Source organism: Engraulis encrasicolus, chromosome 17, assembly GCF_034702125.1.
Source record: "Engraulis encrasicolus isolate BLACKSEA-1 chromosome 17, IST_EnEncr_1.0, whole genome shotgun sequence".
Taxonomy (NCBI): domain Eukaryota; kingdom Metazoa; phylum Chordata; class Actinopteri; order Clupeiformes; family Engraulidae; genus Engraulis; species Engraulis encrasicolus.
In genome coordinates, this window is record NC_085873.1 from 4,208,422 (window position 1) to 4,228,378 (window position 19,957).

The 19,957-nt window shown below is 42.9% G+C and overlaps 1 protein-coding gene across 1 annotated transcript in view; it reads right to left on the bottom strand.

Annotated features, from left to right (window-relative positions):
* The window catches only part of ncapd3 (non-SMC condensin II complex, subunit D3), a 32,772-nt gene that overhangs the window by 5,018 nt on the left and 7,797 nt on the right, over nt 1-19,957 (bottom strand). The window contains exons 12-29 of the mRNA XM_063221582.1: nt 18,903-18,947; nt 17,995-18,096; nt 17,436-17,509; nt 16,834-16,968; nt 14,238-14,452; nt 13,418-13,609; nt 12,557-12,654; nt 11,877-11,977; nt 11,324-11,419; nt 10,516-10,630; nt 7,785-7,880; nt 7,246-7,328; nt 6,301-6,456; nt 5,488-5,567; nt 4,947-5,084; nt 4,502-4,635; nt 3,884-4,071; nt 3,293-3,403 (exon numbers count right to left, since the gene is read on the bottom strand). Of these exons, the coding sequence (XP_063077652.1) occupies nt 3,293-3,403; nt 3,884-4,071; nt 4,502-4,635; nt 4,947-5,084; nt 5,488-5,567; nt 6,301-6,456; nt 7,246-7,328; nt 7,785-7,880; nt 10,516-10,630; nt 11,324-11,419; nt 11,877-11,977; nt 12,557-12,654; nt 13,418-13,609; nt 14,238-14,452; nt 16,834-16,968; nt 17,436-17,509; nt 17,995-18,096; nt 18,903-18,947 (2,159 nt within the window). The remainder of the gene's footprint in view (nt 1-3,292; nt 3,404-3,883; nt 4,072-4,501; nt 4,636-4,946; nt 5,085-5,487; nt 5,568-6,300; nt 6,457-7,245; nt 7,329-7,784; nt 7,881-10,515; nt 10,631-11,323; nt 11,420-11,876; nt 11,978-12,556; nt 12,655-13,417; nt 13,610-14,237; nt 14,453-16,833; nt 16,969-17,435; nt 17,510-17,994; nt 18,097-18,902; nt 18,948-19,957) is intronic.

The window sequence follows — 19,957 nt, forward strand, 5'->3', positions numbered from 1 at the left end:
AAATGGCCGCCAGCCACAACAGTTTTCTTGGATATAATATATTTTAGACATATTTACCATTCCTACCACTTGGTAAATGTGATATGGATAATAGAAAAGTTGTCATGAATATTCAAGATGGCCCCCATTTTCAAGATGGCAGCCTTCACTTGTATGATTTATCTGATATAGGTGATATCGGTGTCAAATCAGTAATTTTTCATGATAACTTTGGAATTAACCAGAAGCTTCCTTTTATCTCATTCTATACTTCATAAACAGTAGGCCTATAGTATCACTGTTTCTTTCAAGATGGCAGCCCATGTCAGATAATCATACAAGTGGAGTCTGTTAAGGGTTTTACCGTTAGGGAAGTTAGAAAAGCACTTTGCATGGTGTTTCTTTAGGGTATATGCTGTAATTCTGGCCTAAGAGCCCTCAGATTTTTTTTCTACTGTCATATACAATATGTCATGTTGTGTAATGCATTACATTGTTATTAAATTACATTATAGTAGCTGACAATGTTAATATAGTCCGGAACTCAGCAGAGATGAAAGGGCAGTGGTAGCCTGCTTAACCAGATTGATGAAACTACAAAAATGTACATAGTGGTGCATTGGCACTGCCCTCAAGATTTGATTCGATTACGATTCGGGAGGTAGCGATTCGATTCGATTTGATTCAATTCTACAATGCATTGCAATGCATTACATTTCTACTGACAGCAAAGCAAATGTTTCATCAGTCATGATGAGGCAATACAACATTTTACTGGCTGTTTTCTGAATCTGAATTCAAATGAGCATTTCCCACACTAAAACTATGGTGAGAATAGACAACTGCTGCTAATGCTTGCTGAGCAGCATCTGAATGGGGAAGTGTCAGTGCAAGATGATGTCCAAGGTAGCAGGTTCTCCATCCTGTAATTTCCCTGACAGATATTTGTTATTTGTATGAGAGAGGGTAAAGGACAGGACCTCTCCATATGTATGAAGAACCCATAAGATCACCTAATTCTACATTCTCACAAGTAGCATTGTGCATATTGAGTGCATTTCTGCCATCTTTAGAATGGCATTACAGATTATTCAATATACATATAGGCTACAGTATGCCTTCAGTTCAAATTAAATGGAAATGTTTTCTAAGTAGATGTTGAGTAAGTAGGCAGAGGTAAATTGTTTTTTCCTCACCAAGTAATTGCGTCACAAGTTGCATTACAGTTAGCTCAGTAATAATTGAGTACTTCAATTGGTACTTCAAAACTGACAGTTGACGGACAACATGTACCGTAGGTCTTTGCCACCCTTACCCATAGGAGAAATATCTATATAAAACAACAACTCTCATATGGTATACAGGTATACTATAAAAGTAAGTCATTACGATACTCATTTTCTTGATATGCAAGGCACACAAATAGTCTGGGAGGAAGGATAGTGTACCATACCCCCCACCCAAACAAAATGCCACATGATTTTTTTTAACCTTCACGAATTTGAGTGGTAACAGTAACATAACTCATTCCCACTACACTTTTTTGCTTTATACATGACCTCAGAATGCTCTACATGGTTCAGTTCTATAGTTGTACAGTACAGTACAGTACAGAAAAGTACAGTACAGTATAGTACAGTACAGTACAGTAGCATACAATACGGTGCAGTACAGAAAAGTACAGTGGAGTACAGTACAGTACAGTAGCATACAGTACAGTGCAGTACATTATATTACAGTAGTAAACAGTACGGTGCAGTATAGAAACATACAGTAGAGTATAGTACAGAACAGTACCATTCAGTACAGTGCAGTACAGTATAGTACAGTACAGTAGCATACAGTACGGTGCAGAATAGCAAAGTAGAGTACAGTACAGTAGCATACAGTATAGTGTAGTAGAGTACAGTACAGTATTTCACATTACAGTACAGTAGAGTACAGTACAGTAGCATACAGTATAGTGCAGTACAGTACAGTATTTCACAGTACAGTACAGTATAGTACAGTACAGTAGCATACAGTATAGTGCAGTACAGTACAGTACAGTATTTCACATTACAGTACAGTACAGTATAGTACAGTACAGTACAGTGCAGTACTGGGTAGCATACAGTATAGTGCAGTAGAGTACAGTACAGTACAGTATTTGACAGTACAGTACAGTATAGTAGAATATAATACAGTACAGTGCAGTACTGGGTCCTAAGGAAGCATGTTCTAAATTTCACGCTTTTGTCAGCTCCGTAACGCTAATGGCCTTTTTCTTGAAAATGGCGGCCATCTTGAATATTCATGACAACTTTTAAATTATCCATAAGACATTTACCAAATAGTATGAATGGTAAATGTGTCTAAAATATCACATTATATCCATTACTCATAAGAAAACTGTTGTTGCTGGCGGCCATTTTGAAAAATGGCTGCTATGGCCACCATGTTGAAAATTCACGATGGCTCCATATCCAGTTCTTTTTAGAATGCCTTTGGCTATATGTGTACCAATTTTCATGCTTGTATCGCAAACTGAACGATTGTTTTAGTTAGCCGCTGCACTATATATCAAGACCTCTCTTAGAGGACTTGATCATGTCAATTAGATTAAGTCCTTTCACTCACGGCAATCTTGGCTACGCCTCAGGGGCGCAATTTGGGTCACAATTTCAGATTACACATGAGCGGAATTTCACGACATACGTTCTGCTTCACCGTCTGTGGCATCAAGTGGCCGTGGACTCTGTTGCAACGCCATGTGAGTAACTACCCGATGGAAGCAGCACATGTCATCAGCAACCAACCGGCGGAAGCAGAGTCTGAGGGCATACCGATTGCTAGCTGAACTGTGCTGTCATTTATCCAATCATCTTGCAGCCTCCACGTGTAACCTTTTACGACTGCTCAAACCCAATTGGCTCTTGTTGCCGGACAGGTGGGATATGTGCAACCACGCCATATTAGCGTAACAAATTGCACTCGTTCATTCCTATGGGTGCTCTCTGAAGTTTTACGTCTCCTAATACAGACAGTCTCTGACTAGACACCTCTGTATGCTACTGGTCGAAGATGCCCGTTTTTTGTTTTTTTTGCTTCGATGGAATATTGAGATAAAAACTGAAATCGAGATTTTATGTTAAAAAAATCATGATGACATTTTACCATATTCCCACACCAACTTTACTCTGATCTCCACACATCCATCTGGCACTGCAAACAGATGGATGTGATCCCTGGCAAGTCAGAATACCAACATGGCGCAAGGGGCAGGCAAATGCAGGACAGCATTAGAAATTAATAATAATGTGAATTCTCTGACCTGTAGATACCACATGAGGTGGCCCAGGACAGGGGACCGCTTCTCCTCCAGCATGGTCTTCAGGCCCAGCACCACTGGGATGATGTTCTCAATCAAGTTCTTCTTCTGGGCCTGCAGAACCACAGAACCCAGACAGAGAAGAGCTTGATTACAAAGTTATTTGAAGATACAATAAACACAAAAAAACCCACACCAAAGCCAAAAGTGTCACACCAAAGCCAAGATGTAGATTAGAGTCTTTATTGTCCCAATAGTGCGAGATGAGCTTCTTCTGTGTAGTCTGGGTAAATATAGAAGTGCAGGTATGTAATAATATGGCTAGCTACTTAGGCAACTTTAGCCTTATAGAACTAACTTCTGCACTGGTTGTGCCAAAAAACACATGAGATGGTATAAGCATTCATAAATGAAGAATTTCCTATAGCTACATACATTTATTTTTACCATATTATGTAGAAATCCTGTACACATTTCCAATGCATTCCAATGTAATTTGTCTGATGTTCATTCATATTGCTATGGGCGTTGTATCGGCCTTTGCTTCCTGTTAGATCCACCTTCTTTGCCTCTAGTCTAATGACTGCAACTTACGTGCGAGATGAGCTTCTTCTGGAGGGTCTTGACGATGATGGCCTGCTCGTCCTGGGGCTCGTCCGCGGCCTCTGCTGCGGCGGTGGTGGCCGCCAGCTTCAACTCCTTCAGGCTCAGCACGTCAAAGGTGTCCGACAGCAGCGCCGCGCCGTCCTCATCCAGGGGCATCGTCTCGTCCAGGAAACCGTCTGGATGGATGAGGGAAAAGGAAGCACCACGAACCTCATGTTTAAAGGGACAACCCCATTCCCAGGCTAAATTGAGTCACTCCCTGCATTGTTGGGTTGAATAAATGAGCAGAAGAGTTTTCCAGGTGACCCAGACCCTGTCTGAATATGGCAGCATTCAATTTGATTCAGACAGTGGCAAGGTTGCTTGCTGACTTAACACTAGGGACTTGCGGGGAGTGACTCATTTTTGCCTGGGGGTGGTCTATCCCTTTAAGTGTGTGAGCATGTACAGAGCTGTATAAAGTGGAAGTACTCTTACCGATGTAATTACAGTACTAGTAGTATGATCTTACAAAGTTGAGACCATGTTACATCTGTAACATCTGTAAGAGTACTTCTACTTTACACAACACTGAGTATGTGTGTTCTAACGTTAAGGGTATAATACCTAGGATCTCCTTCCTGATGCGGTTGGTGGTGTTGAAGCGCTGCTCGTCTGTGAAGTGCTTCAGCAGAAACTTGTAGACCTTGAAGCGCTTGGGCTGCTTATTCAGGCCTCGCAGAGAGAACAGGGCCTTCTCTCTACAACACAATATGAGATATGTACATGGTTAATATCATGTGAATGTGTTTTAAATGGCAATAGAATAGGCATACTCGTGTGTGTGTGTGCGTGTGTGTGTTAATACCCAGGCTTTCTCCCTGGAACACAACAGATGTATGGGTCAATGACGTTTTAGTAGTAGCACACATCAGAGTGGTGCAACCACAGCTAATGTCACTATTGTTTGGATTATCTATTCTGCCATGGAATACAAAAAAAACCCCAAAAAATAAAGAAAAAAGGATTTTAAGTGGTCGGACTCCTTATACTACGTGTATATATGTAGTACCTGTCAGTCTGGGGAAACTTGTTGTACTTCCTGTGCTTGTCGTAGGAGTTAAAGTGGACGATGCACTCGATGAAATGCTGGTAGAACATATTGGGGTTCTTCTTCAGCAGTCGGTCCACCAGACAGTACTCACATAGTCTACAGAGGAGGAGGAGAGGAGCATTTACAGTCTTGGAAGTAGTTTATCTGAGGCAATCAAGCAGCAACAACAAACAATAATATGTATTTACTGTATATCACGCCAATACACCTAAAGAGGGCAATCTTGATGGCATGACTAAATAAAGATGGAAGGCATTCAAGATTTTCACAATATTTATTTCTGCTAAAAAAAAGGCCTACTAGGCCTTCTTCAGAGCCAATGCCTCGGATCTTCTTCTTTCTTTTCTTTTTAGACTTCATTCTTTTGAATCCCCAAACAGATGTACGAGACAAGAATTTACACCCATGCGGCACTTGTCTTTTCTCCTTGACTTGGATGGCATGATTTTAATACATTTCATTTTATATCAAAATATTTCATAAATCAAATAGATCATACTTAGCAATCTCTGGCACAGAATCAGCCATGGCTGCAGCGTAGCGGAAGAAAAGAGAGTCCTTCCACTTCAGGTACTCCTCCTGTATAGGGCACAGAGGTCAGAGGTCATTGGCATGTGGTGTGTGGAGATTCTTGTTAGCCCAGGTGTAAACCACTGGATTTCATTTTGGAGACTGAATGTGCTCGAATGCTGAATGGCTACGATCATTATGACTTCATTTAACACAGTGGTTCTTAACCTTATTTCTTGAAGCACCCCCTAACCTGTGCTCAAGACAAGCCGCGCACCCCCAAACCAAACGTCTATATGTGTATACACACTAAAAATGATTTAAGTGAATAATTACAATGAGTCACAATCTTAACACAAACAAAATTCCGCGCACCCCCTGAAATTTCAGGCGCACCCCCAGAGGGTGCCCGCACCCCAGGTTAAGCCCACTAAGAACCACTGATTTAACAGATGATCCAATCCAACAAATAACCATTTTCAGTTCTTAACAATAAAAAGAAATATTCAGAAAGTCTTTTGCACAATAATTTGGAACGGTTTTTAATTTTAAAAAGTACTACCATCATCGAGAAGGTTAAAAATTATGACTCCTCTGACAATCAGAGAAATTGAATTTACATAATAACTTGGAACATGGTGTATGGACAGTGTATATTAGTGTGTGTGTGTGTGTGTGTGTGTGTGTGTGTGTGTGTGTGTGTGTGTGTGTGTGTGTGTGTGTGTGTGTGTGTGTGTGTGTGTGTGTGTGTGTGTGTGTGTGTGTGTGTGTGTGTCCGTCAGTCTCCACACACAGTACGCACTTGCAACAGGTTGGTGAGCATGACGAGGGCAGTCTTGCGGACATCGGGTGCGGGATCGGCCAGGCAGGAGGACACATTGGGAACGTACAGGGACACCATGTTGGTGTAGCGCACACACAGATCACACAACACCACCACTATATTACTACGCACCACCTACATAAACACACACACACACAGTAAATACCATGTTACTGCACATCGTCTCAGGTACATATACAAAAGTTTAATACACACACGTACAACAAAACAAAACAATAACAAAAACCACTAACACTGCGCACACACAAATACAAAACACATATCCCATGCATAAACACACAAACAATATACCTACATTCACACACATACACAAAACACATATCCCATGCATAAACACACAAACAACATACAAAGTACACATACACAGGGGTGATGGTGAAAAAAAATCCTGAGCCTGAACTTTTCCCCCTGTTTTAACGCCGACAAGATACTGCATAGTGACGTAACGTAGGCCTATTTTGACACATTATTCAAACATTTAATAGCCTGTGTATGACCATTATTCAAGCCTGATAGTAGAAGAAAACCCTGAACCTGTAACACTTCCTGAGATAAGAAGAACCTAATGGCTAATTATTATCAATGTTTTTATTTTTGCAAACTCTGTCAAGCCTGAAATCAGGCATGGAGCCTGAATACTATCAGCCCTGCATACATACACCCACCCACCAATACGCTGGCCTGATTATAATCGACTTTCAAATATATTTGAGACTTGGTCTGACCAAGAGCATAACAATTAACATCTAACGGCATGGTCAACCTGCCTCCCTTGGTTTGTTAATGGTTGTATGCTTCCCGATAAAATGGGAGGAATATTGTATTGCTCTTGTCCTGACTAGGAGCAACGCTGAAGGTGTTGCATCACTACTAGGATGGCATGGCCTGGCTACCAATACGCACCGTGTGAGGGCCAGTCTCCAGCTCACGTGCAAGTGCCGGCAGACAGCGGAACGCCAGCTGCTCATGCTGCAGACACAGCTGACCTGTGGCAGACACACACACACACACACACACACACGCAGACACAGACACAGACACAGACACGCGCGCACACACACACACGCACAGACACACACACACAGACACACACGCACAGACACACACGCACAGACAAAGACAGACACTCACGCACAGACACACACGCACAGACACACACGCACAGACAGAGACACACACACGCAGACACACACACGCAGACACACACACGCAGACACACACACGCAGACACACACACGCAGACACACACACACAGACACACACACACACAATTTGTTTGTTAATTTGACTGTTGAATTTGTTTGAAATATGATCTTAAAAAAACAAGGGATCTGAAGGAATAATGGAAAGAATAGCTTAAGAGGGGGGGAAAACGCAGCCAAAGACTGAAATAAGTTTCCTCACACATGCAGTGAAGCGAATATCAAAGCCCCAGTTCTTACCTAGGGTGACGAATGCATGGGCTCTCACTGTGGATGGCATGGGGGTCTGCTTGAACTGGGACAGAGGCTGGCTGCCGGGCAACGCATTATCGCCATCTGTTGGGGAAAAAGTGAACGTGCATCATCATGAACCTGTTCATGCAGAGCCTCGCTTATAACTGGGTTCCCACTCTAACTCATAAAATTCCATGATATTCCATGACTTTCCAGACCCAAAAAAACAGAATTTCCATGACCACTTCCGTAAAAAGAAATGGCGTTAAACAGTTTTAAAGTGTGAAAACTGAAGATTATCTTCACTAGAGCCGGCGCAGAGCCACCGCCAGACTTAGGTGGGCTCATTTCATTCTAGAATGTTGCACTTTACAGCGTGAAACCAAACCGTCTCTGGCGAAGCGTTCTAGTATAACCAACCAGTAAGAAACAATGTTACACACCAAATGTTTTTAGCTTCTACACAACTGTTAAGAAAATTCCATGATATTCCATGACTGTGCATGCAAAATGGTAAAATTCCATGACTGGAAAAAACTTTTATGAAATTCCATGACCCGAGGAAACCCTGTTATAAGCTTGTTGATGCCAAAATGGTAACAAAGTTTCAATATTTTGCTTGAGATTCTTCATAATGATTGTTGGACTGCCATCTGCAACAAAAAGGAAGTGGTTCTTTATAAATATTTTGGGATATGATGAATATATACAGTGCCCTCCATAATTATTGGCACCCCTGGTTGAGATGTGTTTTTTAGCTTCCAATTATTATTATTTTTCTCTAAATAATATGTGACCTTAACGGAAAAAAAGAGAAAAATCCAACCTTCAATACAAGTGCATTTATTCAGTGGGGAAAAAATCCCACATAAAGAAATAATTATTTGACATCAAATAATGTGTGTCACAATTATTAGCACCCCTGTTAATATTTTGTACAACCCCCTTTTGCCAACAAAACAGCACCTAATCTTCTCCTATAATGTTTCACAAGATGGGAAAAGACAGAAAGAGGGATCTTCAGCCATTCCTCTTTGCAGAATCTCTCTAAATCATCCAGAGACCTGGGTCCTCTCCTCTGTACTCTCCTCTTCAGCTCACCCCACAGATTCTCAATGGGGTTGAGGTCTGGGGACTGAGATGGCCATGGGAGGAGCTTGATTTTGTGTCTGGTTAACCATTTCTGTGTAGATTTGGCCATATGTTTAGGGTCATTGTCTTGCTGAAAGACCCAGTGTCGACCCATCTTCAGCTTTTTGGCAGAGGGCAACAGATTTTGATTTAAAATGTCCTGGTATTTCAAAGCATTCATGATGCCATGCACCCTAACAAGCTTCCCAGGGCCTTTGGAAGCGAAACAGCCCCACAGCATCACTGACCCACCCCCATACTTCACAGTGGGTATGAGGTGCTTTTCAGCATGCGCATCTTTCGTGGCACGCCAGACCCACTTAGAGTGTTTGTTGCCAAAAAGCTCAATCTTGGTCTCATCTGACCAAAGCACACGGTCCCAGTTGAAGCCCCAATACCGCTGGGCGAACTCCAGACGTTTGCGTTTATGATTGTGGGTGAGGAAAGGTTTTCTCCGTGCATGCCTCCCAAACAGCTTGTTGGCGTGTAGACAGCGCCTGATGGTTGATTTGGAGACTTTGTGACCCCAGGATGCTACCATTTGTTGTAATTCTGTAACAGTGAGCTTTTGAGATATTTTGATTTCTCTTACCATCCTCCTCACTGTGCGTGGTGGCAAAATAAACTTGGGTCCTCGTCCAGGCTTGTTTACCACTGTTCCAGTTGTTTTGAACTTCTTAATTATTCCTCTCACAGTAGATATGGGCAGCTGCAGTTGAGTGGCAATCTTCTTGTAGCCTCTGCCTGACCTGTGAAGGTCGACGCACATCTGCCTCACTTGTATGCTGTGTTCCTTTGTCTTTCCCATGTTTAAGAGTGGATAAGAGAAATGGCCTCGGTGTCACGTCATATTATACCCCAGGGAAACAGGAAGTGATGAATTACTAATTAAATGTTCCTACATACTCTGGTAAACTTTGTAAACTACTGTAGAAATGACAGAAATGCTTCAATTATATTTATTTCCTGGGAATTGTTAAGGGTGCCAATAATTGTGGAACAGGTGATTTAATGAAAAATAATTATTTTTTAGTCAGGGATTTTTTTTATTTTCCTACAATTCATTTGAGTTGAAGGCTACATTTTCCTAAAATTTTCAGTGTGACAGTATTCTTCTGCAATAAACACTGAATTTATTTTAAGGCTTTTAACACATCTCAACCAGGGGTGCCAATAATTATGGAGGGCACTGTAGTATATGAATAGTATTAGTAATATACAGTATAATAAATGTACTCTTACTGTGCATCAACATCTACTGCCTCCCCCAGACCAGAGCATGAATATTTCTTTGTCACAGCAGTGAATGTGCATGTCTGAAACACACATGTCAGTAAATGTCTATAGTGTGTGTGTGTGTGTGGGCCAGTGTTGGCAGCAGTTCTACAGCCATGGTGACCAAGGGAAGGACAAGAGTGAAGACATTGTGTACGTGTGTGTATGTGTGTGTGTGTGTGTGTGTGTGTGCCTGCCTCTGTCTCACTCTCTGCCACTGCGGTGGATCTGACCTGGCTGCAGCTCTACAGCTGTAGTGACAAGGGAGAGGACGAGAGCGAAGGTGTGCGTGTGCGTGCACGATTGTGTCTGCCACAGCGATGGCTCTGACCTGGCTGCAGTTCCACAGCTGTGGTGACAAAGGAGAGGACGAGAGCGAAGACCGGGTCGCCCACCTTCTCCGGGCAGAGCAGCGAGGCCTTACCCAAAGTGTACAGGTGACTCACCTCGGGAGAGAGAGAGAGAGAGAGAGAGAGAGAGAGAGAGAGAGAGAGAGAGAGAGAGAGAGAGAGAGAGAGAGAGAGAGAGAGAAGACAAGAGTGGGGTGATTTACATTCACCATGCATCTACATTCACCAGGCCAAACATTTGGATACCTTCTCGTTCAATGCATTCTCTTTTTTTATTTTAGTGGCCATCTACAGTACATTTTCACGGAAAGTTATCAAAACTGTGCACGAACACATACAGAATGATGTGCTTAACAAAAAATATGAATTCTAGCAGTTTTCCAACGGTGTCCATCAGTCCATCTGATGTCAACATGGCAAAACTGATAGTCCCACAGGTTTCAATGTACAACGTACTGTAAACAGCCTCGAAAATAAAGAGAATGCATTGAATGAGAAGGTGAGTCCGCTTTAAGTCGTATTACCTTGAACTGTCTTGGGATTCCGAAAGTAGTACAGAAAATAACCGACTGTCACATCACACAACTTTGGCATTTTGGAGGACAGGATAGGAAGTTGAATCATTTTTTTTTTAGTTTTTTGGCTAAAATTGGGAATGACTTGTATTTAGAGACTGCCAATTTAGCGGTTTTCGACTATGGTTATTCCGCTTCTGATGATTCAGAATCAATGCTTTGCGCACGTCATCAGGAAAACTAGCAAACTATGGGAAGTAGGAAAATGCCTTACCACCATCTTAGTGTCCATGTCCTCAGGAGATGCTTTGGCTCTCAAAACGGCGTTGGACAGATACTTCTGGCAGATGGACACCAGCTCAGCACAGTGCTAAAAGTAAGAATTGGGGAGGAGGACGAGGAGGAGAGGAAAATGAGGAGGAGGAGGAGGAGGAGGAGGAGGAGAGGAAAATGAGGAGGAGGAGGAGGAGGAGGAGGAGGCGACAAGTTACAGGGTGTCCCAATATGGTGAGATAAGAGGAGGGATGAGAAGAGTTGACAGACAACAGAGCAGACAGAGGGATGAGGTGATGGAGGAGAGAGAGAGAGAGAGAGAGAGAGAGAGAGAGAGAGAGAGAGAGAGAGAGAGAGAGAGAGAGAGAGAGAGAGAGAGAGAGAGAGAGAGAGAGAATATCCACACCACATTCTTCTTTCATACTCCATGACATATTTGTACAATGATGAATACCTTGAGCAAAATTATATCAGTAATCATGTGTATTTATTTCCGTGGGTGAAACCTGTAGGACGGTACACAAGCTAGCCCACACACACCAACACCCACACACCCGTCTGTTTTCCTCTTTGTCCAGCCTGCAGAGCGCCTCAATCCCAGCATGAATGACATCTGTGGGCATCGCACATCCTCGGAGCAGCCCCATCACGTCCTCTGGATGGACACACACACACACACACACGCACACTGAAGGTCATATGGATATACATGACTAAGACTACAACAGCAAATTAACAGAAAGCAATGACTAGAACAATGCCCCCCCCCCACACACACACACACTAAAATTAGACATCTCTCTTGATTTCTCAGTGAGAATAACAATAATTAAGAAGTTTCTGTTATGCTGGAAGCAAATACATTACAGGGATTATGTCCAATGAGTTGAATTTGGATATCTAGTGCATATTGTTATACTGAGTTTAAACAAAAAAGGGCAGGGACATTGATCATTAATAGTCCACATGGCACCCTTTCTGAATAGAAAGTGACAACAGGGTCTTTGATTAGTTGTTAACTAGGTAGGTTCATGTCTCAATTGCAAATTGTTCTAGCCATTATTGTTACAGAAAACAATGACTACCACACACACGCACACGCACACGCACACACACAGTTTGATTCGTTTATTTGGGAGGACCAATAATTATTTGAGAAAACAATACAGCGCCCCAAACAATGTTAAAGAAGCAATAATGTGTCTTTTACATAAATACCATACACTAGACTCACCAATGACCTTCTCCCTGGTGTAGTCATTTAGGTGTTGGCCAATGTCTCCCAGCACGGAGAGGATGTGGCAGGTAGTCTCCACCTTCACCTCCCTGCTCCTAGATCAATCAGGAAAAGTAGCCTTCACCTTAAAGCCATACTGCATCACTTCATTTCCCACAATAATTGAGTTTTGCCTTTCTCCTGTTCTTCAAGTTGTTCCCTGACTGTTGTGATATTGCTTCTCAACATGCGTCATTCAACTGAATGGGACCAAGTAGTACAATACCATTTTTTGGCACCATCCGTTTCAATGATACAAGCTAAGAAGTAATATTACCGGAAATTAATAAATGAAGGAAGGAAGGAAAGAACGAATAAACACATTTTGGGGGAGGTGTACAATTGACACATTTCCTAAATAATGACTGTTCCTTTAAAGGTGCACTGTGTAATATATTTTAGCAGTTTCTTTCCAAAGTTCATGCTTCCCAGATGGTATCGCGAAGACAGAGGTGAAACATGCCAGCTGGCGACCGTCAGGTTATGCGACCCTCCACTTGGGAACCAATGAATATTTGCTAAATAATAACCTAATATTTACTTGTACGACAAATGTATAGTACATATTGCAGCTAAAAAGGTCTATTTCTAGAAATTCAAAATGGCAGACCAAAGAAGAAGATCCGCTTTTTCATGTATACATTTTTCCAGTCATAATGAACACTTCGGATTTCATGGTGGTGGTTCGCATTTGTGGAAAAGGCAACATTTCTGAATGGGCAGCATGAATTCTGGAAATAAACTGCTACAAATATTACACAGTGCACCTTTAAGGTTCAATCTAATCTAATATTGTACTAATGTTGTGTTAGTACTAACTGCCGTAGGTTGTCCCACTCGTCCAGGATGGTCTGGTAATCGAGTCCCGGGGCCGCCCCTGCCACCCTGGCCAACATCATCCAGGCAGCGGCTGCATTGTCCGTCTTGGTGTGTTTGATTAGGGTGTTCACGAACGCAGCAGAGAACTTGTTCTGCCTGGACCACGTGTGGAAGGCTCTACGGAAGTAGCAGCTGGGGGATAGATAGATAGAGATATAGATGGGAAAATGAAAAAATAAAGGCATTACGGTCATGATGATGAATAATTTTCACTTTGACAGACTGAAAAATAGCCAGAGTACACAGTGTACAGTGTACGTATGACACCACAGCTACCTGAGGTCTCTGTGTGCTGGTTTGTGGTGTTAGCATTGCATGCAGGCATGCGTGTGTGTGTACTCTACTTAACCCTGTGCTAATATACTGGGGAAAAAAACCCACTAACTACTTGGCATTTGCACTTTTTGTTCCCGTTCCTGTTGTTCTGTATGTTTTCTGTGCACTTCGTATCATCAAGTGACGTATGCTATGATTATGTCCTGGACTGTAAGTCACTTTGGATATATTGTACATTATAAATGTAATTTTACATGGGGGGCGCTGTGGCGCAGCCCCACATTTGGGCTTGCATGTCCACAGGGACCACATATCAAGTCCAGCCGGGGTCATTTCCTGATCCCACCCAGTCTCTTTGTTCCACTCGCTTCCTGTCACCATCTCAGACCGTCCTATCAATAAAGGCATAAAAGGCCCTAAAAATATTAAAAAATAATAAAAATAAATGTAATGTTACGTAATGTAATGTATTGTGTGTACCTACCCCAGATCGGCACACTGGTCGCAGAGCATCTTGAGCAGGTCCCAGGCCAGCCTCTGGTTGGTGTCGGCGTAGTGTTTGGGGTCCCGGATGTGCTGCAGCAGCACCTGGTCCAGCAGCTCCAGGCCCTTCTCCTGCACCGAGGACTCCGTGTCCATCAGGGTGACCACCACGCCGCGCAGCCACCCCTCCTGCACCAGGACACGATCCGAACACGCCTACAGCAGAAAAGATTAGGTGTAAACCGTGTTTAAAGGTGTGTAAAGGTGTTTCTAAGAGTGTGTGTGTGTGTGTGTGTGTGTGTGTGTGTGTGTGATTGTGTGTGTGTGTGTGTGTGTGTGTGTGTGTGTGTGTGTGTGTGTCCATCAGGGTGACCGCCACGCCACGCAGCCACGCCTCCTGCACTAGGCCACGATCCGGACACGCCTACAGGTGGGACACGTTATTATTAAAGATAAATTAACTTTACAGTATACATTTATGTGTGTGTGTGTGTGTCCACCTGCAGGGTGTGTGTTTAGGATTAGCATGGATTACTCAGCAGCAAGTGGTCTGTGAGGCACTCCGTGGCAAGACAAAGGGGTCTTGGCATTGTGTGTGTGTGTGTGTGTGTGTTGGGGGGGGGGGTGTCGGGGGGGTGCATAGCAAGCAGTAGGTCGGATAGGCACTGCGTGGCAAGACGGAGGGGTCTTGGCCAGTGTTCACGCTAGAATTCTTACTGGCCGGACAAGTGGCCGGCTGTATTGTAGAATACCGGACATTTGAAATATCTAACGGACTTTCCCTCATATAGCCAAACACACACTCCCTAATGGGTCAAAGTGTAGTAGGCCTAAATTGGTCTTTCCTGCCAGCAAAACTTAAATTTCACTAACATTTGGCCAGTTGGTTGGTGTTAATTTAGAGCCCTGCTTGTGCGCACGGGCCGGGGAGTAAACGCGCGCTTTCTTTCACACACTCAAGAGCTCGAACTGAAAGAGAGAAAAAAAAACAGCCAGCCAACGTGCTGTGCGCAGATCCCTAAATTATCAACTCAAACAGTGTGTTTTATCAGCAAACCCGAAGAGGATTTCCCTACTCAAATTGGGTAACGAGGTGATGCCTGTAATAGTACAGTAAAGGTATCGACGCTACTGAAATTTGAACTATTGCGTTGTGTTCCTGCGCTCTCGAAAGTAATGGAATTGACACGTTCCGTACGATGCTCTATGGGCTACCCGTTTTGGCCGGTGATGAAAACGGTTATAAAGCCCTGCATGCACTTTCACTGGGACTTCTCACGAGTCCATCATTCTCTGGAATGTTTAACTTGACCCTCTGCCTCTGTAGCCTACTTGGCTTGGAGATCCACCACCATTTTTCAGCAGAGGTTAAAGCTGTAAAAATGAAAGTGATGCGATGCTGCGATGCTGCGCATGCCATTGAGTCCCCAACCGTTAGGCTTGACTTCGCAACTGGGCATGAAACGGTTTTGCAAATGCAATGCCCTTTGTTGTGTTCACTGATATATTGGTAAAAATAGCCTACAAAAAAACAGAATCGTTCCTCGACAGCACAGCAGCCAGCGTGAGTCAAGTGATTATAAGCATAACGTGATTGGGGACAACGACGGTGGGGACGAGAGCGCAAGCAATATTGCGTGCTGTTTATGACAAGTTCAGTTACATAGGCTATTCACAAATATTTTCAGCTTTGTTCAGTTTCATATTAGGCCTACTGGTGTTTTGTAACTTTAAGTAGGCCTATTTAAAATGGGCTAATATTATTTACTGACTAATTGCAGTCATTTTTGTCGGACATTTTGTCCGGGAACATTTTATTTTGCCGGTCATTCATGCATGCAAACGGCCAATGTCCGGCCACAGCCGGCTAACGTGAACCCTGGTCTCAGCACAGATTCTCTATACCAGATACGCCACTGGCTGGTTTCACAGTGTATTTCCAGTTTCCGAAACGAGGCAGGTTTGTATTAGTTCTATGGTGGTCACCCTGATTTAGAGCTGTAGTGGCAGTTCCACCCTTATCCACGTGGCGGCCCGGAGACCAAAATGATTGGAGTCCTATGGAGCAAAACCCCTCATGGTGCCTTTATCTCAGTATATGATTTTTTCTTGTGTAATTCGGATGTTGCTTTCGAAAGACTGTATATAGAAAATACCCATGGCTGAGTTTTAGATCCTTTGAGCCACGCATATGCTTAAAAAGTGTCTATGACGTCACATCCTTAACAAAATGCTAGCGAGTAGTGAGCAACAAAAACGCCTCCTGTAACAAATCAAACGGACATATGTATTTTTTTTTATGAAACTGTTGAGTGAAACCCTTATTGAAGCCTCCAGAACGACATTCAAATCTGAGCTTTGTTGATGAGACCTGGGTGAAAATTAAGATTTTTAGCATCTAGCTCCATTGGGTCCCATTCATTCTGGTCTCCGATGCGAGACTAGTGGAGAACTCATTGGAACGGCAGCCAAAAACTATAGAACTAATACAAACAACTGGTACAATGGGGCTTAATAGCGAGTGGCAAGGCTGTTCTATAGGGGCTGTGGTCTCGGCATTGTGTGTGTGCGCGTGTGTGTAAGCATAGCCTACTCACCAGCAGTAGGTCGGTTAGGCACTGCATGGCTTTCTTCTTGACCTGGACAGAGGGGTCTCTGCAGCGCTCAGACAGGAGGGTCAAATGCTCCTTACTGCAGTTGATGACATTGTGCCTTAGCAGGCCGGCGATAGCCTACAGCATACACACACACGATCGCACACACACGGACGCATAAATGCACAAACACACACGCACAAACAAGCACGCACACACACACACACACACAAACACAAACTCACGCAGGCATGCACAAACACACGCACGCAAAAACATGCACGCACGCACAAACACGTGCACACACACACACACGTTTGTAAAACTGGACAACATGGTTTGCATCTTGTAATCAAGCACTGGCGTTCCTTTCATTTTCAATCATACCCTTTTAAAACCTTTTGAAATTTCTCAATGCCCCATAGTACTGTACAAACAAAGTATTGTGTACTTTAAACTTAAACAAAATATTATATACTATAGATGACATACTGTACATCATGACAATTATGTAGAAAATAACGCAGGTATACATCAGATTTGAATAACACGGCATGAATTGCGAAAAAAAAAGAATTGAATAAGACAGGAGGAGAGAAGAGCACCTCCAAAGCAGCCTTTCGCACGCTGGTCTTGGAATCAGACACGCGCTGCTTCAACAGCTCCAAGCCATCATAAGCTGTTAAAATCAAATAAATACACAATATTAAATCGTAATATTAAATAGTGCATATAAAAATTGAAGACAAAGGGAGGAAAAAAAAGTGAAAATATATCAGATGCAAGTAAAATATGCCAAATGTGAAACATAACAGTATAATCATACAGTTCAAACATGTTCCATTTTTGTCAGGGGCCTTGACTTACGGTCATTCATCCCCTCGTTAAACCGATGGAGGTCATGGAGTGAGGCACACAATTAAATTGAATGTATGCCTCACTGTGCAAGGGGGCACCCCCAAATGGTGCCCCAAGGGAACAGTGTGGCGGGACAGCACCGTGCTCAGGGCACCGCAGTCGTGGAGGAGGATGGGAGAGCTGAATACAACCCACATCAAACTGCCGTGTCGGGACTGGCCACCTTTGGGCTGCAAGTCAGACACCTGAACTTCTCATCCATGGCTGCCCATGTCAGTAATGCGGAAAAATAAGATTTACACTTACATTCGTCAGAGCTGTTGCCACTAAGGCGACGATACTGGATGGTCCTGAAGGTGCTGAATCGGCCTGAAGAGGTGCCACTCCCGCTCTTGGTAATCCCAATAGCTGCGGTGGAGGAGAAACAAGCAACCCTTAGTTAGAAAACACATTGGAAACATACAGTACACATCAGGGGTGGAACTTAAACATTACCAGTCATTTTTACCAGTCACCATTTTTACCAGTTCATATTCAACCGTTCCAAACATTGTAATGCCAAGTAAGATCAGGTCATACATTCAGTTATTGTGATGCCATATTACCAATTTGCTTAAACCTTTGATGTTGGATGCTGCTTATAATTCAGCATTAACCCCGGCGCCTGTAGAAAAATTTGACCCGTCAAAGGCCAATTTGACCCGTCATTGGCAGGTGGATGGGTGCTTATTTCCATTCCTGGTACACGTACAGGTGAAATACCTGGGACTTTATCCATCTCTTACGCACGCCAAGACAAACAGACAGAGAGATCATACATCATTTACACCCCGTCCAGGTCACTACACTCTAGCCAAGGCCACCAACTATTACATTGCACCGTGTCTTGCATCAATGGTTCAAGCTGGAGGTATAATGGTGTGGGGGATATTTTCTTGGCGCACTTTTGAGCAATTGAACGTCGTTGTAAACCATTGCTTACCTGAACATAATTCAACCATTGTATGGATTAAATGGTTTTTTTCCCCCCGTTTTTCTTTTTTAGTGGATTATCTAAGAAGCATATTCATGACAAATGAATAACCAATTACCAATTCATGTATGGGCATTAGCTGTGGTACCATCTGATGTCTGACACCTCCCCCCCCCCCCCCCCCGCCAAAAAAAAAAAAATATCATTGACCAAAATAATAATAAATGTTTTAGCAGCTTACCCTCAGTTCTGTCCATCTCCATGCTGCTCTTGGACATCACCTCGCCTGTAAACAACACCACCGTAAGTAACCGGAAATGGGGATTAAGACCTCATTTACACACTCCACATACATGTCAAACAAGGTCTAAACTAGCAGGTTTACGGTATGTACTGAAACACAGTTATGCTCTTATACAAAAATTAGAAAAGACAAAGATGTCTTTCCAGTGGTAGCATCAATTACTTTTGGCACTTTTTTCTCGGTGTTGGATTATGATGATACAATCTTTATATGCATGCACCTTTATGTTGTGCAAATCTGAAGATACTCCAAACACTCATGTAAGCTCACAAAGCTGAGCAGAAATACACAAGGGCCTGGCAAGACCAAGGTAAGCTTCAACCCATTGCAACCTATTGACCTTTTTGTTTTTTACCCATTGCATTTTTTAACTCCATTTTCTATAATCGACAGCAATGGCATGTACAATTGTATGTAGGTGAACCAGATGATATGCTCACTATCTTATTTATTTATTTTCATTTTTATTTTTTTCCCACAAATTTCAGGCTTCTCTGTTCTCTGTCCGGTACTCATGGGTTTGGAAGATTTCCTGCACGTTTTCTTGTGTTGTTGTGCATCTGCAGGTCCATGCAGCAGGCAGGCAGCGAGGCTGACATATCAGAGCTGGTTTCCGATCATCTGGCCCTAGTACAGTCAGTGTTTCCCTCAGAAATTTTGGAAACTATGGGGGCAGCCGGGATTTTTTTTCCCATGGGGGGGGGGTGGGTGGGTGTCTTTTCACGCGGGCCTTTGGGGGGGGTTGTATTCACGTAGCGTAAATGCAAAACAATGAGTACAGTATGACATTGGCGCATGGAGAAACTATAGGCATAGGCCTACATTTCAGCCATTTATATTTTGAGAAATAAGGCTACATAAGATTTTACCCATGACATGTATAATAGTAGTACATTGTCATTTATATTATAAATAAAATAAAAATGCAGTAGGCCTACAGTGAATCATTTGTGTTTCATTCGTCCCTCATGCAGGGGTCTAGGTAATGAAAT